The 26,975-nt window shown below is 40.5% G+C and overlaps 1 protein-coding gene across 3 annotated transcripts in view; it reads right to left on the bottom strand.

Moving 5' to 3' along the window:
• Nucleotides 1-8,579: 8,579 nt before the first annotated feature.
• The window catches only part of LANCL1 (LanC like glutathione S-transferase 1), a 38,536-nt gene continuing 20,140 nt past the window's right edge, over nt 8,580-26,975 (bottom strand). For all 3 annotated transcript variants that reach the window (XM_080798104.1, XM_080798102.1, XM_080798103.1), the window contains 6 exons: nt 19,508-19,643; nt 18,792-18,938; nt 15,455-15,637; nt 12,891-13,067; nt 12,386-12,458; nt 8,580-11,763 (listed from right to left, as the gene is read on the bottom strand). In XM_080798104.1, coding sequence (XP_080654230.1) covers nt 11,687-11,763; nt 12,386-12,458; nt 12,891-13,067; nt 15,455-15,637; nt 18,792-18,938; nt 19,508-19,643 — 793 coding nt within the window. In that variant the 3' untranslated portion in view covers nt 8,580-11,686. The remainder of the gene's footprint in view (nt 11,764-12,385; nt 12,459-12,890; nt 13,068-15,454; nt 15,638-18,791; nt 18,939-19,507; nt 19,644-26,975) is intronic.

Below are 26,975 nucleotides of genomic sequence, written 5' to 3'. Positions count from 1 at the left end.
AGGGCTTGTTAAAATATGGAAGAGTAGGTTCTACCCTCAGATTTCAGAGGCAGTAGGTCTGGGATGGGGTTGGAGAGTGTGTATTTCCAACAGGCTCCCAAGCGATGCTGATGAGGCTGGTTCAGATAACACCAAACCACAAGGTAGAGTCCAGACTGCTTAACAAGACACCCAAGACCCTGTGACAATTATGTCTTTGCAGTTATGACCTTAACCCCCACTTCTCTACACCCTGTCCTCAAACGTGCCTTCCCTTTACGCAAGTCTGTGAGACCCCGGGATAGACTAATCCCTGTGACCCGTCTTCCCATTTCTCCTTGTTTTTGTACATGTTGCAGACAACCAGCCTGACTCCCCTTCTGTGGCCCTCATTTTCCTCCAGACTCAGAAGCAATGTCTCGCTTCTGTGGTCCAGTACCACTTGGTAGCACGGACCAAGAGAACTACAACTCGGTATGGGATTTGGTTTACTCATTTGATTCGCCCAGTAGTTTATGAATTTTCTAAAGTCAGGGCAGTGCCAACATTTCAGTCAATTTTGGCTCCTCAGCACCCCGCCCTTGAGCATCAGATGGGCACTGAATAAATATTGTTGACCTTTTCAAGGAAGGCATTGAGCTCTTTACACAAAGAAGGTAGTACAGAGTTTACGAGAACACTTCAAGACTTCTTGCTGTTACACTGCAGGGGAAAAGGGTATTTTAACTAAGAGAGTACACCTGTTACAGAATTAGCCAAATGAGTTGGGGCTCCGATCAGTTCTTTAAACCAGGGAATTATAATTAGTGTCCTCTCTTGAGTCTGGGTTGGGCCTATGTGGTCTGGAAACATGGCGTAAAGTGGAGATTCGGCGATTCTGCTATGATAGAGATGGGTAGTTCAGCCCTCATATCTGCTAGGCTGTGAATTAGCTACCTAAGGAATTGCCACCCCCTTTGCATTCTGTTTTTGCCATCAGTGCTTGCCAGGTATTAGTGATCCCTGCCCCGCCTTAGTCCTAATGGCACTCTACACATCTGCTTAACCATAGAATCAGAATTCTTAACCAACCCTTTGATTTGGTGGTCGACAAACATGGATGGAAAGCAATCACGTATTAATTTTTACCAGGTTTAACTGAAACATTTCCCTCAGTTATTAAGGTAGGCAATGAACACAGCTGTATTTGCACTACCTGAGACTTTATCATTACTGGGAATCACCCATATTTTTATTTCACATGCTAGCAGTTTTTCTATTCATCATTACTTCAAACTAATAATAGATATAGCACGAGATTTTATAAGATGTGTTGATAATGAGTCACATATACTCTATCACATTTAGAACTACTTTGGTGTCTGTATTTCAATACAGTGGATTTCCTTTGTCATCTTACATATTGAAATGTTATTTAATGCATACTGAAAACAAAAATCCCAAGTATTTTATTTTATATATTTAAAACATTATTCTGAGAAGAGATCCATAGCCTGCAACAGTTGTTAAAAGAGTCCAAGGGACCGGAAGGGTTAAGCACCCTCATTGTAGAAGGTTAAGTTAGGATTGAATTTTGTTGACATTTACTTTGTAGCGTAAATTTGGCAGGAGAATTTTTAAAAAAGCAGTACAGAAAATTCAAGTTCACTCCGGGTGCTCAAGTTTCCTGTTGAAGAGTTGATAAAACAATAGAACAGACAATGAGTTGTAGCAGAACGTTTTCTTCTATTATTGTGTACAAACTGCAAGTGAAACATTCTTTGATTTCTTGGACTACATGCTCACAGGGCAGTAATAGTTAAATTAATTTCTAATATGTCTCGTCTCATTATAGATCTATGCAATAGTCTCTTTCAATTTTAAATTGAGCTTCAGGGAAGATTAAATACTTAGGTATTCCAGTTTGTATAAAATTTCTAGATCCATACAAATTAAACTTCCTCTGTCTAAATGACCCTAATCATTCTAATTTAACTAGATGGAGCCCATTTCCTTTTGACAGAGCTTGTCATGTTGAATCTTATCCATGGAGATGAACAGCATGCCAAATGGGTAATAAGTATTCCAGATGTTGCCTTGCTACTTTGCAGCGAAGTTATTAATAAAAGTCACTTGCTTCTTGTCTTTTTTTATCCTGTAATGTTGCTGAGAATATAAACTTCCTTTCTCCCCATTAAGATATGGTAATTTTAAAAGTACAGTAAATGGGCTGCTGCAGAGGAAAGTGATTTTATAAAATACCTATCCCTCGTGAATGGTACCCCAGGGACTCAGTGTGGTGTGAGGCCCCCTAGGACTGTGGGTGGGAGCAGGAAAGGGGGATAATGAAGAAGATTGCGGCAGAGCCCTGAGGTTGGGATTGTGTGTGTGCGTATGTGTGTGTGCATGGGAGGGGGACCGAGCTTCAAAGGAGCCATTTCATTTTACTTCTGGCTGAGTTTACGCCAATAAAGGGGGAACATGTACTCTCAGGTGCAAGGACCGCCCTGGCTGCTCGCTGAAGGCCACTCAACCCACTGCTCTGCACATCTCCCTCTCTACCCTGGGGCATGTGAGAGCCTTGAATCTGTGACCTCTGAGGTCCTTGGGTCAGATTTCACAAATCTGTGCTCTAGGCAATGAAAGGATGGTGTGGCTGTGGTGTAGAGAACACTGGAGCCCGGAGGGGAGGATCCCAGGCAAAAGGTCACTGGGCTTGATTCCAGGACCACGTTAGTGAGGATGTGCCTTTTAAGGCTTACCAGAAAGAGGAGACTTTTCTTACGCATAAACAAATTAGACATTCAGAGCTAGGAAAAGCCTAATGATACAAATGATCATTGTAATATTTCCAGTGTGATGGCTTCATCAGTCTCTTTCTTTTCTCTTTTAATTATTTTTGCAAGAGAGAGAGAGAGATTGAGAGGAAGGGAGGGAAAGAGAAAGACCAGGAATGGCGGGGAGGGGCAGAGGGAGAAGCAGGCTCCCCACTGGCTTTGATCCCAGGGAGACTTGATCCCAGGACCCTGGGATCATGACCTGAGCTGAAGGCAGAGGCTCAGCCAACTGAGCCACCCAGGCACCCTGCATCAGTCTCTTTCAAAACACTCGGGGTTTGGTGAATTTGAACTGAATTTTCCTTTAATAACACACACACACACACACATACCCACCCACCCACCCACCTTGGGCTCTGTTTTACCTTGCCCCCCTGTGCTTTTAAATGTACAGACTTGGAAAGGTCTTTCTATTTCTAAAAGTGTAAAAGTATCGTTAAGTATTACTCTCCCAAAAGAAGTCCAAGTATTTGGTGCAGTGAAATAGAGTTCTGGTCTTCAGAAAACAGGCTCACCCAGCATCATAATCTATGTTTGAATAATCTTATTCAAACTTGCACTCCTCTCATCTCTCACGATTTTGGCTCTAGTTAGCAATAACCTGATACCCAGCTAAAAATACTTGGAACTTTGAAGTGGAAGAAATTTACCATTAAGGCCATGTTCGTTTTGGAGTCACAGTTGTTTTGAAGTCAGTACTTGCAACATTTCCAATATGGCTGAGTTGTTGTAAGAAGTTTTTGAAGTAGACGCCATTTCTTAAATGTCATCAAAGAAGTGCTGGCTCCGAGTGTTTTCCTCTCATTAATTTTTCAAGTTCATTAACAATTGGAATTATTAAACCGAGCTCTACTGACATCTGCTGGACAAAACCTGTTTTTCATTGTCATCAACTTGTTACCATTGTTCCCAACTCAGTAATGCTCAGGTTTTACTAACTAGATGGTTACTGTTAATTAAACCAACCAAGCAAAGCTGTACTCAACAAACAGAAAATAGAACTAAGCTAAACATAAAGTTAATCAGCATTAATAAATGTAATTAATCTGCATTTAATGAACCAGAACTTATTAATCAGCATTAATAAATCTAAGTAAAGGTTTCTAAGTCCACTTCTTTAGCTGGTCAAACCATATTTCAGTTTTGCATTGAACACACATTTTCTGAACGCTCTGTGTACGCTACACACTGTATATACACAGTGGATCCAGAACCTGGATAGGGCGCCTTCTTGCAAGAAGAAGTTGAGGGTCTGGTGGGGGAAGACATATATCTAAACACATTATTTCAGGAAATATTTTAACCACAGTGCCTCCTCTCCTAGCTGCAAGATGATTGCACTGTACCTATTGTTCCCAGAACATCTTTATGGCAGTAATAAACCAGAATGGCATCATTTTGTCCACTAGGAAATACATAGTGCCTTGGGCCTAGGAGTATTTCATGGGCTTACAAATATGTGTGTGTGTGTGCTAAAATACAACAAGAACACAGCAAATCCAAAACTCTAAATTGTAAATTAAATGTCTATGGAACTTGTAATGTTAACCTGTTTTAAAATTTAATGGTTCTCAAACTTGACTGCGTCCAGAATTACTGGGGGCTATTAAAGCAGATGGCTGGGTCCCATCACAAGAGGTCCTGACTTAGGTCTTGGTTGGGCCCTAGAATGTGCATTTCCAACAAATTTGGGGTAACACTGCTTTGTTGCTAATCTGGAGACTGCATTTTGAGAACCAACAATCTGAGAATGTTAATTCACCTTTTTTGGCTTAAGTAGCCAGTTTACATCATTAACTGAATTAAGATATTCAACTGAAGGGGCGACTTGAAGGAGGGAGAGGGTGAAAAGCTGATAAATTGGCCTTTTCAAGGAAACGAAAAGGCCCCCAAAGCCAGACCTACAGAGACTCTTAGTACATTTCAAAAGAATGGAACTCAGCTTTACCTGCGCAGGTGAGAACTTGTAAAAGATAAAATAAACATTCTCTGTGATAAGTGGTAGAAAATACACTGGTAATGTGAGTTACCTAAGCTTGGATCCGTTTCTAGTACAGAACACCCAGGAACTACCCAGAAAGCAGGAGTATATGACCATAGCCACTCATATCAAACTTTCAGCTTAGAAGTTGAGAACTAATGTGTATTTCTCATTTCTAATGATGTTTCTAAGCTTCCTAGATCAGCCCTGTTCTTTTGCTCTGAAGTGTCCCTCGGTAAAAGGCCCCTGAGGCACTATAGACCCGTATCATTTTATGAAATTCTCATTTAGGAAACATGGCAAATGACAGATGATGGCAAATAAAGGCAAACAATGCCTCTAGTGTACATTAACTACTCAGAACAGGCTCAGAAAAAAAAAAAAATGGAAAAAGGAATGTGAAGATCCTCTTTTGCTTTTCAAACACTTTCAAAATGTTGGCAATTATGGCTCCTTATAAGTTCTAAACAAAGGGCAGAGGGGTCTCAATTTTCCTCATACAAGCCTTGATGGTTCCAGATGACTCAAATTAATTGTTTAGTATAGATGTCTTCCATACGATTCCGTTAGAAGCCTATGACTCTCTTTAGATTGGAAAGACACCAAATTTTTGGCAATTTTCCCAATAAAATTATAAACACATATTCGTTCTAAGTCTGCTTCTTTCATCTGCTATGATAACCGGCACAGAAAACTAATCACCCCCAGACCTTATTGCCTGGACGTTATGTGGAGTTTCGTCACATCAGAAATCAGATTCCAATCATTCCAGCCCTTTCGCAATCCTGCTACTGGTACTTACTTGGGCTCTTTGGTTGACACATGTTAGTTCTTCAACTCTGCAGCCAGCTCTTGACCTTCCTTCTTTACTGAGCTGGATTCCATGCTGGACTATCTGGGTCTGTTGTACTCAAAGTGGACAGCTTTGTGGACAGCTGTACGGGTGTTGTGTCCGAACTTGTTAAAACTGCAGGATCTCTGGCCCCATCAGATGGGCATTTTGGAATCATTTTTAAAAGATCCCCGGGTGATTTATATGCCTATGTGGTTAAAAAGCCCTGACCTCAATTTATTTATTTATTTTTAACAAGTTCCTGACTCTCCTATACTTCTACTTCCCTATCGGCACCGCCGCCCCCCTCTACCCCCCTCCCCCCCCCCCCCCGGCCGCCCCACCAATCACTCATGGAAAGGTAATCCTGGTGAGCTTCCTTATCATGTTGAAATTACCTTTTTATATTTATCTCCAGGTTTAAGCTGTCTTTTGTGAGCGGTATCATCTTAGCTTTCGAATCCTAGCTAGACGCTGGACCTAGCACATGTTAGCAGCATAATTAATATTGTTTGAAGTTCCTCAATTTAATCGCTGCACAGGTCATGAAACTAGTACTAAGGTACTAATGACTAATAGCACGTTGAAGAACTTCCTTTTTGAACGTTTTTGCATTTTAACTGGATTCTGGAAGGACATAGATCTAATCTAAGTCATTAACAATGCTGGTGCTGGGAGTTTTTGAGAAGTCAGCTGAGTGAAAGTAATTTTGGGGGCAGATGACTGTATGTCCTCAAATTTCCCTCCACTCCACCCACCATCAGGGCGATCCAAATGAAAGAACTCTTGAGTGCTTCTGGACTGCCTGAGTGGCTTTTAAAGTGTCTTCTCCCCTGCAGGATTATCAACTCCAGTATCTCCAAATAACCAGACACGTGGTTCGCATGAAAGACCTGGTTATTCTTGAAATTGGTGGAATAAGAAAGAGGAAAGAGTAGTCAGGGATGAACAGGAATACTCGAATACATTTCCTTTTAATTGCTTGACTCCTTACTGGTCTTTCTAACCAGACTGAGTCATCAGAGTAGGGGTATCTCCTATGCACACAGAATGCCCCTGTCAGGGACCTTGCATGCAGACAGAGGCATTTAATGAATCTGGGGGTAAGATGGTTTTAAAGCATTGCTCATTGCAAGTTTAAATGAAATGGCATGTTTGTAGTGTATCAACAGTGCTACCAGTTTGAATTATGCCAGCAAGGAGGTACCCACGCTAATCCCTCAGTGCTAAATCCTAAGAGATTGGTATTAACCATCAACTTTCACAGCTAGTCCCATCAGTATTTTTGGGGTTACAGATGCCTTTCTTAATATCCCAGCTCCATCAGAGAAGAGAAATTGGGCAACTGTGACACTACTTTATAAAATGATGTCACGAGTTCCGCCTTTCCCTGCGTAACAACTAAATGCCTCACAAATGCTTTCTCGAACATGTATTTGTAGATAGAACATTAGCTGCAGATTTAATGTCACCATGGTTGTCATTTGCATGTGCCTGAGAAGTTAACATAATGTCGAAATGTGAAATTAAACTGGGGGACTATGGGCAGTGGTCCTGCTAAGATCCATTTTTCTATCCTCATTATTTCACCTCTCGGTTTATTGTGTTTGCTGCTTTCTCCCATTACTCAGGAAATTGTCAGGTAAGTCCCTGAGGATGCACAAGCACCGGGTTTCTGGAAAATGGTGTTTCAATAGTTTACATAATGGGACCGATGAAGCCAATATGTCCTCAGTTGTAAAAAAAAGCCAGAGTTCTCTTGCTTTGTTAATTGACCCTCAACTTTGGAAGGAAAAGGGCGAGTGTGGATGGGAAACAGAATAAGAAAGCAAATTATTAGGGGACTGACTTGCAGGTTTTTCTCAGTTTCAGTGATGCTTACAGAGAATACACGAAACTTTTAATGACACTGAGTCCACAGTGGGAACGATCTAGGGAAAAAGAAATGACAGAAAAAAATTCTTACTCTCTTCAGAGAGTATAAAGAGGAGAGAGACAAATTCTTTTCTAATGTAAAGTTAGGAAAAAATAAATCAAACTATAGTGAGGTAAGTCACAAGGGACGAATTAGTTCTTCAAGTTTATTTGTGCATGAGCTCACAAGTGTGCAATTTAATGTGCTTGTCAGTGTTTTCCTCCTATTTGGAGGATGAGCCAGGGAGTGGTAAAGCCAACAGCGCTGGCTGGCCTTCTGCACTGCAATGCAATCCTGTGGCAAGTTAGTGCGAACGCGCCAGGCATCACTTTGCAGGCTCTGGGACGCCTCGGTGAGGCACTGTCCTCTCCATGCCTCATTGCCCGCATCTAAAGTTGTGATTACCACCATCTATACATTTGTTCATTCAAAGGAGAGAAATAAACATAACTGTGCATTTATCCTTACTATTATGAGTCATTCAAACAGCAGACTAGGGGTAACGAAGGGCATTTTCATCCTACGTACCAGAGGACAAAATCTAATTCAGGGATGAAAAGAAGTATTTTATAATTTGGCAAATCTCTGTTGTGCTAAGTGACACCACATAGCTGTGGCATGGACACGGTTGTACAAAGTCCTGTCAGGTGATTCAGCAGAACTCTCCAACCTCTGAATATACATTTTATAATTATGCCTTATTTAATGTCTTCTTCTATTCAAAGTTCCTTTCAGAATTGGTCAGCAGGGAAATTTCTAGAAGTAGGCCTATAGTTATGAACCACAGGGTGGATTCTCATAGGTATGAGATGGTTAATATACTGCTTTGTTTGGATCCTAGTAGATTCCTCCTGATTTCCATCACAATCAGATTTAAAAATATTTCCCTCTAAAAACTTTCCAGAAAGTAATGCAAATCTTATTTGACAAAACAATGAAGAATAAGTCGGGAACAAACCCCAGGGAATGAGAGTATAGAGAAAGAGCCCCCATCTACCATAAAAGGAAAACATTTCTTAAGTTTAAAACAAAGCAAACAGAAAGAACATGACACATAAGAGTCCTAATAAAATTTTATTGAGAACCACTAAGTGAACTCCTTTGCAGAACATAGAAATACTTATGATCCCAACCCTTCCCAGTAAATGGCAATATAATGTGGGGGTGGGTTCCCTGAATATCCCCAATACTCAGTTTATACCTACAGGAGGGAAACAGTTCTTTCTACAGCTCAGCAATAGGCAAATGGGAGGCTCTGACCTATTTAGGGGAAGCAGAAGTGGAATCAGAAATCAGTATGAGTAACAGAGGACTGCAGATCAGTTCCAGCAGCCAAAGGAGTAGATGAATAAATGTTCACTCTTCACATTCTGTATTTCAGATCAGCTAGCAGAAGGCAGGGCACCGTAAGATCAGACATAAGTGAACCTGGGGCCATAGGAGCAGAGTATGTCTCTCGATTCTGTTATGTAGGGAAGTGGCAGTGAGAAGATAAAGTGGTCGCGGACCCACTTGTACCTCAAACTCTTCCTACCACGAAGGCTTTTGATGTCAAATAATCAGAACTGACATCAAAGATGAAAAGGAAACCAGTGACTCTAAGGATGAAAGACCAAAGCCCAATGGGATAGATGGAAATGGCTGAGGTAACATTCACACTTTTTACATGATGAAACGTTAACTTCTGTAATGCGTCCTCACTATGGGAACAGAAACACATGGCGGGATAGATGAACACGGCTCACAAACTTCTAAGGTTTTACTCCTAGTCTTTGGGTGGGGAGAGAAGAGATACTATGGAGTTTTTTGGGGAAGCAACTTTTGCAAAGGTTTTTTTAATCAAAAAAAAAAAAAAGATGAAAATAGCTGAGGGAAAATGATATAACAGAAATATAACTGCAATGATGCCACTTCCTTTTAAAACTAAGAAAGCTGGCATAAAAGTTTCTCAGTTTCTACCATGGTGTTAGGGAATTGGTCTTAATTTTATAGCTTTTGCTTGAGTTTAAAAGCCTATCAAATTTTCTTACCTCTTAACTATAAAGAAAAACAATGGCATGAACAGAAAATCCTGCCAGTTTAATAAGTCCTAAAAAGCTAAATAAAAAAATGAAACTGAATTGTGTTTGTATTGATGAGTTTGTTAATGGATGGGTGGCAGTAGTTAAATTGCAATGTAAGTATTAACAAGAATCTTATTCAAAATGTTCTTCTTGCTGCCTTGAAGTCTTCCCTGGGTTCAATTAATCACGATGTTTGGAGATGCACTGTGATTAAGTTTCCTCTGGCTAACAGAAAGTGTGTTTTGCCTCTTTCCCTTGGTTAGTAATTATAGTAGCTAAAAGTACAGGCACAGCATAGTAAGACATTTAACTAAACTACATGGGTTTTATTCTTTCATGTTGGACACCCAGCCCAAGGCAAATTAGCTTTACTATAAATGCCACCACTGCTCATCGGAAATGTCTGGAAGAAAGGCACAGCTGACCAGCACTTCCGACATCTGAGAGGCACAAGGTTTGCCCAACTGGTGCGAGTCACAGAGGAATAAGCTAATCCTAGGAACCGAGCAGTGGGCTGTTTTTTTTCAGATCCTTCTGTTGGTAGCCTTAAAAAGGTCAGACAATTTCCAATAATATAAACTATTTTGGTGCTGATTGTGAAATAATAGGGGACTATTATCCATAGGAACCAACATATACCCAGTGGGATTTGGTTCAAAGTTAAAATAAAAATAGCATGCTTTTGAGACTGAGAAAGCCATGAAATAGGCACATTTAAAATTCTTAGACCCTGTTTTGTAAAGCCGCAAAATGTTCTAAAATCAGCTGAAATAGACAGAAAGGATGAAAGCAGCCTGGGAAAGGGAGCGAAGGAAGGAAGGCGAGGGGAAGCTGAAGAGTCGGACATCTATACAGAATGTGAAGCACCAGGGGTCCTTCAACTACCACATAAAGACCGGAGCCCGAGGGCTCAGAATCTGAGGGAAGTTAAGCCTAGGATACGCAGAGAGATAGGATCTATTTGTTCTAAACATTTTCACTGGCTAATATCTCCTAAGTAAACAGCATTTCTACGGAAAGCTTAGTGTTTTGGCTCAAGTTATTGGCTACATAGCCCTCCTTCCCCCTTTAAAAGAGATGTAGAGCACTATACTATTTAGTGAAAAAACAAACATCCAGATAGACTGAAAGGGAGGAAAATATCTTATGGCTTGTACCAAACAGCGAGCACTGAAAGCACAGTCATTGCCAAGGAAGTAAAGCACGAGTCAAAGTTTAGAAGGTTGGGTGGACTGAAACCCCAAGTCATAACAAATTCACGAACAGGAAACTTGTCTCCTGATCTTACACTAATTCCAAAGAACAAACAAATTTAAATAAACAGTTCAAAAATACACTCGCTTATTTTAGAAAAAACTATTAATAAACTTTGTTAGCTTATCTTGAAACTAACCTTCAAATCAGCATTTTCAAAACCACCATAGCATTTTAGAACTTTTTGATAAAAATGTTGACTTACAGAACCTGGATGCTTTACTACCAAGAGGAAGCAGATCTGAAAGTATCTTTATCTCTATTAAACCAGTACTGTGAATTTGAAAAACAGTATTTAGGTCCTTAAACCAGTCTGCAACTCTTGCAACTTTTGTCTCAGAAGCATACAGTTAATATTTTTGTTCCCCTTCACAATGAACCACCTAAGGAAAAACAGTCACAAAACTGTCTGCACTACTGGAGGAAAAATACTATAAAGGTAGAGGGCAATACCCACCAATAACCATATATTTATCTTTATCTACATTTAGTTTCCTTTAAACATTTTTTGAACAGCAACAGATAGTTACATTCATAAGCTTAAGTAAGAGATTTCCTCTAAGTTCCGAAAAATATATATCCCCATGCCCTCAAAACACTATACATACCACTCATCCTACCTTTAGGTAGAAATTGAGGTTAACGTTAAAACATTTCCTTGGATACTTTTAAGTAAAAGTAAATGACAGACAAAAGGAACTGAAGACAAGTTCTGAAAAAAAGACAACTCAAGTAAATGCAGCACACGGTTTGACTCTGTTTCCTTGAAAAGCAACGGAAGCACTCAGGCCAGGTTTGATATACAGAAAGGGTCATGCAGTGAGTTGCAGGGGGCAGGCTTTCCTTTTATAGTTCAAACGCAGGGAACCTGGCTTTTGTGGGCACGAGGAGGTCAGCCAGGAAATAGATTGTTCCAGCCATTCCTGAAGGAAGAAAAAGAGGCAGAAGTTATTACACCAATGAGTCCATTTTATACCGTGGCTTCGTCCTGTAGCATCAGCAGCATTATGATACTAATGGCAAGGGTTTCAACGCAAGGGCCGTCTGCCTGGATTTATATATGTCGCAGGTCAACACTAGATCACTAGTGTGCTCAGTCTCTCCGTCCGGGCGGAAGACAGGAAGGAGAGTTGAACCACAGAAGTTCAAGGCACAGCCCTGCCATTTATCGTAGGTCAGCTCCTTCACATGGCACCATGGCCCACTTACCTGTCAGAGCTTCAGTGTCCTCATTTGTGACATAAGGACAATGATGTGTGTATGTTTTTGCTGACATGATTTACGATGGCACCTGCAAAATGCCAAGCGTGTGCTTGGCTCCACAGATGTAGTCATCATTACGACCACCGGTATTAGGTCTGAGAGTCCATGTACTACCTGACTTTTAATACTGAGTTTTCATATTAAGAAGGAAAGACGTACGTAGTTCAAGAAATGATTATAAAATTCATTTGTTGATAAAGCTCAAATTCAAATTCATTGATTACCAAGCAGAGAAGGAGATGCTGACATTACAAGGCAACTAAGTAAACGTGTGGAAAATACCTTCGAAGAGGGAGAAGGGGGTGTCCGGCGTCCTGCAACCGTGTTCTCCATAATCTAAGCACCACTCAGCAAACTGAAAGTGAGACCAAGGTAAGTTACTGTAGTGACTCCTTCCAGAGACCCCCAAACGTGGATAGAGATTATCCCTAAGAATTACTTTGAAAAGTATCTTCAAGGCAGAAAAAAGGGGTTGATACAGAGAAACAGATGGTCTGAAAGAGGATGAAGCGCAGTAGAGAGGAATGTTACATGCTACCTGAGCCCCTGTCTCCCAGGTCATGAAAGCAGAACTTGTTTCTTTTGTCCCCTCATAAATGCTGTTGAGTAGAACTGTGTCCTTAGACAAGAAGGTGAATTCAATGGAATGATTTTGGAAGGCTTCTCTTATGTGTTCCACAGACTCGTGATGGTTTAAAGGAGGAATGAATCATATCAGACTGAACTAGAGCCCCTTCTACAGCCTCCCAGGGGAAGGTGTTTTCTTTCCGACAGTGCTGATGCCTACCTTACAGGCCCTGTACAGGTACTTCTTGTCCTGCGTGAGGTTATAGAGCGTGAGAAAGGCGTAGGCGTTCCCCGCAGTGCCATGGCACAGCCCGTACCCCTTCCTCAGCAGCCCGTACTGCCAGATCAGGTCACCGCACTGGTAGGCGTCGTTGAGATACCGTTCCTCTCGGAACGCCTGCAGAGCCAAGGGCAAGTCTTATTACAAGTGGTACGAAAGAAGTTCCTCTCGACATTCCTTCCTGATGGGAAAGGAGGGTGAGGGCGGAAGGGAGGTGAGATGGAGGTAGCTTGGCAAGAAAGAACAAGGCATTTAGAGCCAGAGAGATGGGTCCTGTCAGTGGGGATGAATTACAAAACTTTACTAGCTTTGCTTTTTTTGCTTTTAAATAACTGCACACGACCTTGCCTGTGCCATCTACATTTTATGTGCGGTCTGTGTTTACAGATATAGGTGTTACTGGAGAAGTAGCATTATTTTACTTGTGACTTGCTATTATCATTAGTTACTTTCCAAAGGACCACATGTTATCTTCTCTGGTTAACAATAATGCCCTTCACCATTAGGACGTTTCTTTACAAACTGGAGAAGAAACTGTTTAGAAAATTGATTACAAAATTGAATTTGATTATAACATACTATACTTTGTCAGAAAAATAGAGCTATACCTTTATAATCTTCTATATATTGATCAAAGACTCAAGAAATATTCTGAGTAGATATTTCTAGTATCTCACTGCAAACTAAGTGTTCTTAAAAGGAGAATGGGGCAGTTTAAAAAGTTTTTCCATTATATCCAACTTACTGCAAGTAAAATTTGATATACCAGAAGCTTATTTAGAATATGACATGCCAATGCTTGTTTATAGTTCATAGATTTGTAATTTGTAGATCTGGCACTAACGGACACAGATATCTTGGTTTACTTCTATTATTTTTTTGTCTTTCAAATAAAACCTTTTTCTCCTCAGATTATGGCTCTGCCATAGCATGTTTTTTAGAAACAATATTTGCATTTCTCTTGTTATAGTAAAATAAAGAAAATATAAAAATTATAATTTTAATCACTTTACGTGTATAATTCAGTGGCATTCATTACCTTCACAATTTTGTATAATCATTACCACTATTTCCAGAACACTTTCATCACCCCTATTTGAAGTGATGAAATTTAATTACCCATTAAATGATAATGCATTCCCACCCCAGCACCAATCCCTGGTAACTTCTCTTCTATGTTCTGTATGAATTTGCCTACTCTACATACCTCATACTAACCATCACACCATATAAATGGAATCATACATTATTTGTCCTTTAGCATCTGGCTTATGTCACTTAACATAATATTTCCAAGGTTCATGCATGTTGCAGTATGGATCAGAAGTTCCTTCTTTCCTGTGGCTCAATAACATTCCACTGTAGATATGTATATGGACACACACCACATTTTGTCTATCCATTCATCTGTGCATGGACACTTGAACTGTTTCCACCTTTTGGCCACTGTGAACAATGCTGCTATGGAACATCTGTGTAACATCTATACAAATCCTTGTGTTTTAATTTTTTGGGTATATATACCTTGGAGTTGAATTGCTGAATCACATATTAATTCTATGTTTATTTTTCGAGGAACTACCAAACTCTCTTCTATGGCAGCCACATCATTTTACAATCCTATCAGCAATGCACAAGAAAGATTTTATTTGTTTTAAATAAGTATTTATTTATTTGTGAGAGCGACAGCAGGAGAGAAAGTGTGGTGGGGAGCAGCAGAGGGAGAGAAAGACAGGAACTTTAGCAGACTCTGTGCCGAGTATGGAGCCTGATGGGGGGCTCGATCTCATGACCCTGAGATCATGACCTGAGCTGAAACCGAGAGTTGGACACTTAATCAACTGTACCACCCAGGTGCCCCAATACAGTATTTTTTGTTTGTTTGTTTGTTTTTTAGGGAGGGGGGTAGAATCTTAAGCAGGCTCCATCTCACAACCCTGAGATTATGACCTAAACAGAGATCAAGAGACATTTGACCAACCTAAGGCACCCATGTGCCCAAGAAAGATTCTATTTTTTTTTTTAGATTTTATTTACTTATTTGACAGGGAGAGAGATCACAAGTAGACACAGAAGGAGGCAGAGAGAGGAAGGGAAGCAGGCTCCCTGCTGAGCAGAGAGCCGGATGTGGGGCTCGATCCCAGGACCCTGAGATCATGACCTGAGCCGAATGCAGAGGCTTTAACCCACTGAGCTACCCAGGTACCCTGAAAGGTTCTATTTTTAATTGAACTGGGATACTTATCTTGGCTCTGCCAGTGAAGCTATAATCTGGGCTATTCCACTGTTAGTGAAGCAGTCTCCTGATCTATGAAGTAGTGTCTGCCCTCATACAGATGGAGACAATGAGAATGAATTATAATCCATTTAGCAAAGTGATTGTAGGTCCAACAAGTAATTTATCTATTGCTCCTTTAAAGATTATACATAAAAAACAATTGTAAGTTATAGAATTTTAGGTTACATTTTCCAATTTATTTTGAAAATGAGAAAATTCACAGTACCTTATAGGCCTGGATGAGCATGTAGATCACTCCAGGTGAACCGTGACACCAATGGACTAGAAGATCTCGATTGTCATCCACACAAGGAGGATAATTGCCAGAAGGAAATTTCAGCTGGCAGACATAATCTACACTGGGCTTGACCAAATTTTGTAACTTCACATGGTTCACTTGAAGGCTGGGCTAAAAACGAGAAAGGGAATTATTAGTTCTGCTAAAGCAAAGAGATCTTCCTAAACCTCAGGGATAAGTTGTGTGTGTGTGTGTGTGTGTGTGTGTGTGTGTGTGTGTTTTAAAGAGAGGGGGTGGGAGAGACAGAGGGAGAGAGAAAATTAATCCTAAGCAGACTTCAACCCAGCACGGACCCCCACACAGGGCTTGATCGCACGACCCTGAGATCATGATCTCAGCTGAAATCAAGAACTGGATGCTTAACCAACTGAGCCACCCAGGTGTCCTCTAGGATTAGTGTTAAGCCAGAAAGGAAACATGATCAAAAGGAACTAGAAGTCATTAAAAGGTTTTGGATTCCATTCCATTCCTTTTTTTTTTTTTTTTTTTTTTTTACCTATTGGAACATACTAAAATTAGGCTATGCATTAATTCTTGGGACTTTATGTACATACTATTTTTCAGTATTTAGTACTGTATACATATATACAAATAATTTCCCTGAGTCAATGCATGAGCACAAGAGATGTTTCCTAATGTTTTACTACCTTAGGCATACTTTATTTAATTTTTATTTTCAGTAGGCTCCACTCCCAGTATGGAGCCTAATGCAGGGCTTGAACTCATGATCAAGACCTGAGCTGAGATCAAGAGTCCGATGCTTAACCAACTGAACCACCAGATCATACTTAAAAGATTATTTATTTATTTATTTGACAGACAGATCACAAGTAGGCAGAGAGGCAGGCGGAGAGAGGAGGAAACGGGCTCCCTGCTGAGCAGAGAGCCCGATGTGGGGCTCGATCCCAGGACCCTGGGATCATGACCTGAGCCGAAGGCAGAGGCTTTAACCCACTGAGCCACCCAGCCGCCCCCAGATCATACTTTAAATACCCCAATACCTCAATCATACTTTAAAAGCCACAAAGAGATGCATTAAACAATATAAGTACAACTTTCATTTTTACGTTTAGAGAAGCGGTAGATGTTTCCAATAAAACGGGAAGCTAATAAGTCAGGAGACCTGGGATCTAGATCCCAAACTGTGTGATTCTAGGTTCAGCCTTTCTGCAGAGGACTTGGGACTGACATTTGTGCAGGATTATTTTTATGCAATGATGTACAGATTTACAGGATGCACTTACATAGGGCATTTGAGCCAATTTTTTTTATTTTTTAAAGAATTTGGTCCTCTTTTTTTTTTTTTTTAAGATTTATTTATTTATTTGAGAAAGAGAGAGAGACAGCGAGCAAGCAAGCACAGGGGTAGGGGCAGAGGCAGAGGGAGAATCTCAAGCAGACTCCCGCCTGAGCGCAGAGCCCGACATGAGATCATGACCTGAGCCAAAAGCAAGAGCTGGACACTCAGCCAACTGAACCCCCCAGGCGCCCCAAGCCTCCATTTTTGATATAATGGTTTAGTTTCTCCTCTCGGTCCAGTATTTAATTCAATGCACAGCTTACTTCTTCAAATAACAAATTCAAAGTATTGGCCTTGTCAGGTGGGGGGGGCAGTGAGCACGTTGGGTAAGGGGGTAGCCCGTGGTGTGATGCACAGGGACTGAATGGGCACTGAATTCTATAGGGCATATACAGATTCTACTTTACCCAGAGAGTACTGTTTCAGCTCAGTTTAAAATGCTAGAGTAGAATGAGTGGATTTTCCTCAAATTTGCAGGAATTATCCAAAATAGGCTACAAATAATATTTTATGTTTAAGATATTATGATAAAACATAATACGATGTTTTAGGTTTAATATTTTTATTTATGTTTATGATATGTAAGTACATACCGGAATGGACTATTTAATTTTAATTATTTAATTTAATGTAATAATTAATTTAATTATTTAATTTTTATGGTTAAATCATTTCAAATAGACAACAATCTGCCAATGGAAAACTCAGAACGTAGGTTTCCAGATTTCTCACTGCCACCAAAAGGAGGCAGCTGGAAGTAAGAGATGACTCCTCATGACCTGTTTCTATGCAAGGTCATGAGGCTGTCCAGCCACCCTGAAACTGCAGAATACATGAACTCCCCTTTCCTGAAAACTCAAGAATATATATTTACTTCTGGAAATACAGAGCCAGTGGAGGTTTATGCCAGAGAAATAAAGGAGTCTATGTCTGAATTGTCAAAACCCTTCATTATAAAACTCCTAATTGAGAAGTGCAGAACAAATACAAAAGTTGGTCTCTTACTGCCACTAACACTCAAAGTGTGACTTTGCATTCAAAAGCAATAATAACCTTGAGTTTTTCAGCTTCGTTGTCATTGTTTAGTTATAGGGAGACGGAGGTCTGACATTGATTTTGCATTATTGCAGCCGGCTACTCAACCAGCTAATAGTATGTATATCTGAGCACTCATGTTGAACATATTAATGAAACACTTTTCTTTATGCTGCATTGTACTTTGGGAAGGTGAGGGGGGCACCTCTGCTGCCATTAAAAATCAATTTTCTTTTGCTATGAATTCTTATTCACGAGTGCCAATTTCTCTTTAAAGAGAGCTAAATAAGCCAATGGAAATGATACTCTCATGAGAAGTCCTCTTCTGACCTCCCCTACCAGGTTATGCTTGCTGCAGTAAATCCTACTACTGTCCTTAGTCTGTGTGACTTTGGCTGATGTCTCCCAAGAGTATTAGATCCAAAGAATGGCTGGGTATAGCACATTCAGCTATTTTTCAGGTAAGTTACACAAAATCCATTGAAAAGGCTCTGTGACTTTGCTCTCCAAGTGAGCCGTAGGCAACATATGCTCATTTGTTTTCTATTGATTTTGTTCTTACTTTTGGAACTTGTTTCACTGGGTGGTGTCTAATAATATGCAGCAATATTAATTCAAGGCATTTGCTAAAAGAGCAGAGCAGAGCAGAGCAGAAGGCACTTCATGTAGAAGGAGAGGTCAAAACACTTCAGTCTGCAAAGTGGCACGAGGCAGACAAGTACGGTCACCTACAAATCAGACATCATCCCACGGCACAGTGCCTTTTATGTTTATACACTTAAAAATGCACTCTGGCAAACATTGCCCTTGTTTGTCGAGGCCAGAAAATTGCAGACAGAATGGAAAACCAGAGGGGGAGCCCCGATGTTCTCCCCCTGGCCAGGAGAGTCACCAAGCGCATTTCTCAGTTTTACCATCTTCACCTCTTACCTGCATCAGGTAGTAATAAATTCCTGCCAGGCCATGAGCGGCCCCCACGTAATATTCTTGGTACCACTCATACATCAGTGGAGTCTTTGCTGTGAAGTTTCTCTTTCTGGCTAGGGTTTCTCCAGAGGTTAAGACTGTTTCACAAATCTATAGGGAGAAAACAAATCGAATAATGAGAATCAAAATAAAAATCTTCCCGGTGGAGGTAAGGAATTTTTGCTAAGAGGTATGGAGAATATGGTGAATCAGACGGGATCTTCTGGCCACGGACGGGCACAGGTTAATTCCGCACTCAGAAAGCAGGGGTGCCTGTATTCTGCTTAAAAGAGGGAAACGGGGAAATGCTGAACTCTTTACTAGAGCTCGTGAGAATTCACTTGACAGAGGAAAGCATGAATTCCTTCAGGCACGAAAGGAGACAGCTGCACCTGGGAGGTGAAACCCGGCCCTCATCTTCCGAAGGGCCGTGACATCCTCAAACGGAGAAGGCTGGACCTCTTGCTCCCAGTCACTCTCTAAGTGTTTCCAGTAGCACTCAGCTGTTTTTTAGCATGACGCTGTCAGCTCTCTGATCCCACCTGACCTTTAGAAGCCAACACACACCTTCCTTCTACCTGGGGTAAGCTAACTGGAGAAACAAAACTGACAGTTCAGGCAGATAACAACTGCCTATCGAAACTCCTATCGAAACTCCAAAAAGCACAAAAATGTGGTACCTGCTGAATATGGCTTTGAGGAATCTTTTCCACGCCGAAGTTCTTATTCACAAAGAGAAGAGCATAGATGTAGCCCATTCGTCCATAGAGCACTTCATTTGGAGCATGGAGGTCAATCTTATTTAGGTGAATTAGCCTTGCAATAAAAATACATGTCTAAGATAACTTGGAAGGCACTGGGTAGTGGGAGATACTTGAAATGGTACATTTAAAAAATATATACACACAAAAATATATATTTAGGTATTATACATTAAATTATTTTATTTTTTAAAGATTTTAAAGATTTTATTTATTTGAGAGAGAGAGAGATAGTGAGAGAGAGCAGGAGTGGGGTAAGTGGCAGAGGGAGAGGGAGACGCAGACTCCCTGCTGAGCAGGGAGTCCGATGTGGGGCTTGATCCCAGAACCCCAGGATCATGACCTGAGGCAAAGGCAGACGCTTAACTGACTGAGCCACCCAGGCTCCCCACTATTACAGTTAAACACTTTAAATATATTAAAATTAATTTATATATAAAAGGCAAATATTTTCCTACATTTGTATTATAAATTATATTCTTATACATTAAGTGGGCTGAGACAGACTGCAAAGGGTAAATTAACTCTCAACCACATTTTTCTTCAGGTCACAATGGAACTGACAAATTCGAAGACTAAAAGAGTAGGCGCGTGTGGCCCTGGTTACCTGGCTCCTCCCTAGCTCCTTCTGGAGGTGTACGCTAAGACCAGCAGCAGGGGTCAGAGGAACTGAAAACTGCTGCCCGGTACAGCATTTAGTCTGGAGAAACGACTCCGTCAACTCAAAGGCTCATCTAGTTCCATAAAATGAAAAGCCTGCAGCACCCCAGTTACCTCCTTCTTTGGTTTATTTCTTAATGTGCCCTTAGGCCTACATGAAATGTGTGTACGGCAGCCTGACCTACCCTAAAGCAGGCAAATGGCACAGAGGTATCAGTCAGCCTCCCCTGTCTGCCTAGTCTCCCCCTCCCAGTCCTCCTTTTCAGAAATAACCATGGTTACCAAATTCTTGGAAACTCCTAGGATTACTTTATGCACATGTAAGCAACAATATGCACATCTATAAAAATCTCTCTCCAGATGTTCTGTGGCTTGCTGTGTAACAATACATCTTGACAAACATTCTACACCAGAGTAGTCTCATTCTTTATCGTAGCTGCATAGTATTCCATTGAATGGCTATATTATAATTTATGAATTCTCTATTGATAGACTCAGTTCAGCTTTTCAGAAAGAGTTGTTTTTGGTTTTGGCTCCAGGTCAGCTGGTGTAGGCACACCCCAGCCTGCCTCTCCTGGCAAGTGCAGCTCTAAGACCTGGAGAGAATGCACAGAGCAGCTGTGTAAGGACTCTAAACCGTGAACAGTAGCAGGCAGAGTGGGGATGACCAGAATTTGAAGCACCACCAAACCAGTGGTGAGTTTACCATATTTTCACCTATGGTATTCTCCTGGCTTGAATTCAGAACAGCCCCAAACCTGGAAGTGGGCACCAAAGGTTGAAAAGAGACAGTCCTGGAAGAAGCCCTTTAGTTCTGTCTCAAGAAAGAATGAGAAAGGGAATTCCTAATGTCAGAGAGAGTGAGTAAAGCCCTTTAGTTTTCTTCATGTTTCTTTGTATTCTCTCTGTTTTCTCACACCCTGGGCCACAAGCAATCTCCTGGTGGGAGCAGAAATGAAGGTGAGGAGCCCACAGAAGCCCAGTCTCTGAGGGAGGGACCCTTCCTCACAGATTGGAGGAGCTGTGTTCCCAGAAGGGTAGGGTGAACCCCCACTGCTTCACTTCTTTCTTGCTCCCCCATCATTTGGCCCCAGAAATACAGGCACAGCTGTGGGAATACTTGGCAGAGTGGGGTAACCAAAGCCCCAGATTTCTTCTCAGAGAACCAACATGGAAGCCCCAGGAAACCACAAAGCGGTTGAGGTTCACAGGGAAATGAGGTCAGGAAAGCAACCATATTTGCAGTCTAAACTCAGAGAATGAACTTTTCTTTTTTGAGGAGGGGGGCGGGATGGGGAGGGTGTATGAAAGCAAATACGGTAAGTAGGGAAAATGACTTTGTTATTTGGATTTTTATCACATGCAATTTTTTTTAAAAGATTTTATTTATTTATTTGACAGACAGAGATCACAAGTAGGCAGAGAGGCAGGCAGAGACAGAGGAGGAAGCAGGGTCCCCGCTGAGCAGAGAGCCCGATGCGGGGCTTGATCCCAGGACCCTGGGATCATGACCTGAGCCGAAAGCAGAGGCTTTAACCCACTGAGCCACCCAGGCGCCCCAATTATTTTTTTTTTAAAAGATTTTATTTAATTTGACAGACAGAGATCACAGGTAGGCAGAGAGGCAGGCAGAGAGAGAGGAAGGGAAGCAGGCTCGTGGCTGAGCAGAGAGCCCGATGTGGGACTCGATCCCAGGACCCTGGGATCATGACCCGAGCTGAAGCCAGAGGCTTTAACCCACTGAGCCACCCAGGCGCCCTATCACATGCAATTTTGAAAGCACATCCCAATTATCTCTGAATTATCCTACATATTCAGTGTGATACCATTTAAGCTACTAAAACAATATAATTTTTGGTGAGGCTTGACAAAATGACTTTAGCATACTGGAAAAGTATGAGGGAAGAGCCAGAGAATTTCAGGAAAAGAGCAGTAACAAGAGGGCATCAGCCCTACCAAATAATGGCTTTTTCATCAGGTAGCTTAGGACACTAAACACGCTACCTGATGACGAAGCCATTATTTGGCTATAAAATACTCTTGTTGTCTATGTGGTAACTTACTTTCACTGTAGTTAAGTATAAACAGTGCCTGTGCATGTATTTCATCTAACTTTAGTCTATGCACTAGGAATTATAAGCATATAAGCCCTATGATAAGTGCGTGAAGTATCCGAAATCACACCCCTGGGGCGACTGGTTCTATCTGAAGTGTTCTTATCAGGAATCACCATTCAGAGGCACCTGGCACTTCAAATAACTTTATCAAAATCTACACCAGAGGATTTGGTGATAAGAAGAGTAAAAAAAACGTTAGCAGGTGGCTTTTTGTTGGTTGAATGAGTGGTGAAGATAGGTGGAAAGTTAGGGAGTAGGGACAGGCTCTACTACTTATTTGATGAATAAGACCTAATGAGATTGTCTGGGCACAGTGTGGTTTTCTCTGAGCCACAAGAATAGGGCAGGAAACTACTTGTGTGTGTTTATGTGGGTATATCTTCTTCTTAATCAATGTCTGTACACTTGGTTTATTTGGGAGAATTTGGTCCACTGCTTGTGTTTTCATTTTAACATACTCAGTGTTAAGGTTAGAGCTGATGGGTTGGATAGCTCCAACTGCTAATCTCTGGAGGCCACTAATAGCTACAAAAAACCAAAAACAAACAGACAAACAAAAACCTAACAAGTGCTGCCACCAGCCTATAGCCAACGGGTATAGGGAAGAGTGTCCGGACTCCCAAGAAAGGGTACTTGTGAAAGAGCAGACAGTTCTCCTCTCCCAACCCTCCCCTCCACTTCCACAAACCTGTGCGGAGGGGAGGGAAACACTCACAACTTAAAATTAAAAAGCCATGTTTTAATAACCAGTGACTGAGAAGGGCGAACGGTTATGAAACAGATTGAGAAAAAGTTGTAAAAGTATACTTAAGGGAATTTACCTCCTGTCAGGAAAAGAGAGGTGTGAAAGAGCATGGCGGGTTGCAGTTACTGACGAAGTTATATTATTCCTCAACAAATGGAGGCATCTCATCAAATTGATTAAATATACAAGGTTTTTCTTCTATAAATATAAGCATTAAACTCACAGTGGAACAGTGGTTATCTTAGGAATAGGGACAGGGTGGCCAAAGGTTACTTTACATTTTCTTGTATACTTTGAGTTTTTCCCCAATGTCAACAGGCTGGTCTGGATGGTAGAATTATGGGCCATTTTGTTTTCTACTTCAATATCATACATGGTCACACACATACACACACCCTTAACATTTTTAAAGACCTTCAAAACATTTATGAAAAAAAATTCTATTTTTGTCTCATGCCAGAAATGGCAGCTCCTTAATGTTGAGATGTTAAGAAAGTCTTTTTACTAGATACAAACTCAACTGTTGTAGGAAACAGAAGGAATAGTTCAGAGTTTTGATTTAAGAATTTATTATCAAGTTTAAACATAAATCTATCAAATTGCATAGATTTTACATATAAAGAAGCACTTTGCTTTACTTTTGTAAAGGGACTGAATTATTCAAAAAGAAAAATTCCTGTGAATTTTTTAAACAAATGGCTCTAAGGAAGGGACAATTATTGCATGAACTCCAAAGATGTTCTCACCTAAATGTGCTTGAACCACATTTCCTTTACTTGCTAATCTTATGGATCGTATTACCCCTAGGTGGCGATATATAATTAGCATTCCAATTATTTTGCAGCCAAACTCATTTGCTTCTGGGGAGATTCAAGTAGATAGCAAATACTTTTCAAATACTTGAAAATGAAGTATTGCCTAGAGCATCTTGTTAAAATAAAATTTTTACAGTTTAAGGTAAGAAAGGAAGTATTCCCTTTTTTTCTGGAATTGAATTCAAGTCATTAAAACTCCTGAGCTGGGTCTGATGATTCCTAAAAGGTAGGACTTCGAAATGCAGGTTTTAAATGCTACATTCTCAAGATAAAGTGAAGAAATGACAGCATTTGTAAATCATAACGGTTATTTTATGTGTTTTCAAAAACTCTCAAACCCAGAAGCACATCGCTGCAGCTCCATTTGTTTTGCTACGCGGATAATAATAGCAACCAATCTTCAGAAGAGACATGACACTGAAATGTCACTGAAGGAAGAATGGAGACATATAAAATCAGGACGGTTCTTTTCCACTCCTAGCAGTAATTCCCCAGGGTGTTACTGTGGAGGGGACTTTTTACCTTGTATCATCTAAAGGTTTGTAAGGTTTCTTACTCATCACACTACAGAAGACAGTCCACACTTTCTGACCGAAAGCCAGCTCTTTGTCATTCTGAATAGTGGCCCCGCAGCACTAGATCTGTCCCGGTTGGTGACTTAGCGGGGTATTGTAAATAGGCCACACTCTCTTTGAGTAGTGGCACCAACTCTCTCTGTGCAGAAGGAAGGTGAAAACGAACACGGTAGAAGGCAAACAGCAGGAAAAATTAGTGCTGTTCGTTCTCTTCCTTGCCCCCTGCCCCAGCCAACTACTGGACATATTGAACATGAACAGATACACACGCACACACACTCCTTTTTGGGGAGTCACAGACTCCTCCAAAAAGTGTAAATGTTCTCTCCATGCTGAGTACAACTTGGGGATTTTATACCTTTGGAAGCCCTAAGATTCTCAGGGTCCCAAAGATAAGAATCCCTAACTTAGGGAAACATTGACTTCTTTGATCTCTAAAACTCGAAATCAGGAACCTGAAAGACTACTCTATTAAGAAACCATAGGAAAGGTAAGCTGAAAACTGACGTTGGTGGTGGAGCACAACACAGATGCCACGTAAGAGAATTGAGGGTCTCTGATAGCTCCAAAGGCCTATGTGATATGAGAGAGAAGGTTCAGTAAAAAGTAAAACCACCAAGTAGGTTTATTAACTATCTGATGACATCAAATCATTTCAGTTGAGTTGCAAAGACTTAAAGAGATTTTTCCCTTAAAAGGGAGGAGTTGAGAAAGCAATTTACACATAATTCCTTTATTCTTCCTGTTCTGCCATGAACTCTAGAAATCTGAAAAATCAAAACTGTGGCTATAAATGGCCCAGTTTCCTCTCATTATCTGTATTCTATATGTTTAATCTTAACAAATCTACTGGCTATAAAGAAAATACTGGTGAAACACTGTGAAAGTTTTTAAAAAGATATAAATAACAAAAACTTTTATTATCAAGGTATCAACAAAATTTTAGTTTAAGAGTATTTTATAATAAACCAATATTAACATATGGTACTATGCCCCGAAAGTGGTTTCTTACAACAGTAGGCCCTAAAATGTCATGAGGAAAAAGGCTTTCTACTTGACAAGTCTGGAAAATTCCACTCCCTAGAGTTGCTGGACTTTTCCCCATGTACCAAAAGCTAGTGAAGATTCTGAGCAGCCAGTAAAGGTGTATATTTAACTCTGCTTTAAGTAGTATTTCCCCAATCTGAATACACAAATCTTGTTTTCATTTTTCACACAGCTAACTATTACTATCTGGCTATACACAAGCTGAGAAAGGCTGGCATTACATATAAAACATTGGGACCACTACAGGCTTATTTTACGATACTTAAGAGTGACTCAATGAATAAGACTTCCTTCTGAGCCTCTAAAGCAGATGTGTGGCTAATGGTTTTAAACTGGCTGCAAAGCAACAGAAAGGTAGTTTCTGTGCTGCAAATTTAGATGGTATATGCATTTGCCAAAGCTCAACAAATATAAAACTTGGACAGCTCATTGTGTGCAAACTTTACGTCAAAAGAAGAAAACTAAACAGATACTGAACTCCAGTAAATGACATACATGTTTTAATATTTAGAAGGAAGGGTACCGATGTCTGCAATTCACTCTGAAATGCATCCCTCCCCCCAAAAGGATTAATAATGGATAAATGGATTAGATACATGATAAAGCAAGTATAGGAAAATGACAGTGGTAGAATCTATTTGGGTAGATATATAGGTATTCACTGTTGTTTCAACATTTCTGTATGTTTGAAATTTTTCATAATAAAATTTTGAGGGGAGAAAAAACTCTAGTTATTAGAATTTTAGACCAAAATCTGTTAATGAAATACACAACATTGCACGGTGTAAAATTAACCAAAGATCCTCCGCAAACAAAATCAGTGATGAAAATGCCATTCTAATAGTAATTTGTAAGAAAAAGTAGTGGGAATCAAAAACCATGGTCAAATCAAAACCATGGAGACAATCACTGATTAAAATGTTGCTGGACTCAATTAAAAAATGGGTGAAAGACCTTAACAGACACTTCACCAAAGAACCAATACTAATGGCAAAGAATATACAAAAAGATGCTCCAAATCATACGTCATCAGGGAAATCCAAATTAAAACAACGAGATACCACTACGCATCTACTAGAATGGCCAAAATCTGCCACCCTAGCAAGGATGTGGAGCATGAGGAACTTTCAGTCATTGCTAGGAGGAATGCAAAATGGTACAACCACTTCAGAAGACAGTTTGGCAATTCTTACAAAACTAAACATACTCTTATAATATGATCCAGCAATTGTGCTCCTTGATACTTAGCCAAAGGAGTTGTAAACTTAATGTCTGCACAAAGCCCTCAGACCTGGATGTTTACATTAGCTTTATTCATAAGTGCCAAAACTTGAAAGCCAAGATGTCCTTCAGTAGGTGAACGGATAAACTATGGTACATCCAGACAATGGAATATTACTTGGTGCTAAAAAGAATGAGCTATTATAC

This window comes from Martes martes (assembly GCF_963455335.1).
Source record: "Martes martes genome assembly, chromosome: 3".
In the NCBI taxonomy this organism is placed as follows: Eukaryota; Metazoa; Chordata; class Mammalia; order Carnivora; family Mustelidae; genus Martes; species Martes martes.
This window is presented reverse-complemented; position numbering and strand designations above follow the sequence as displayed.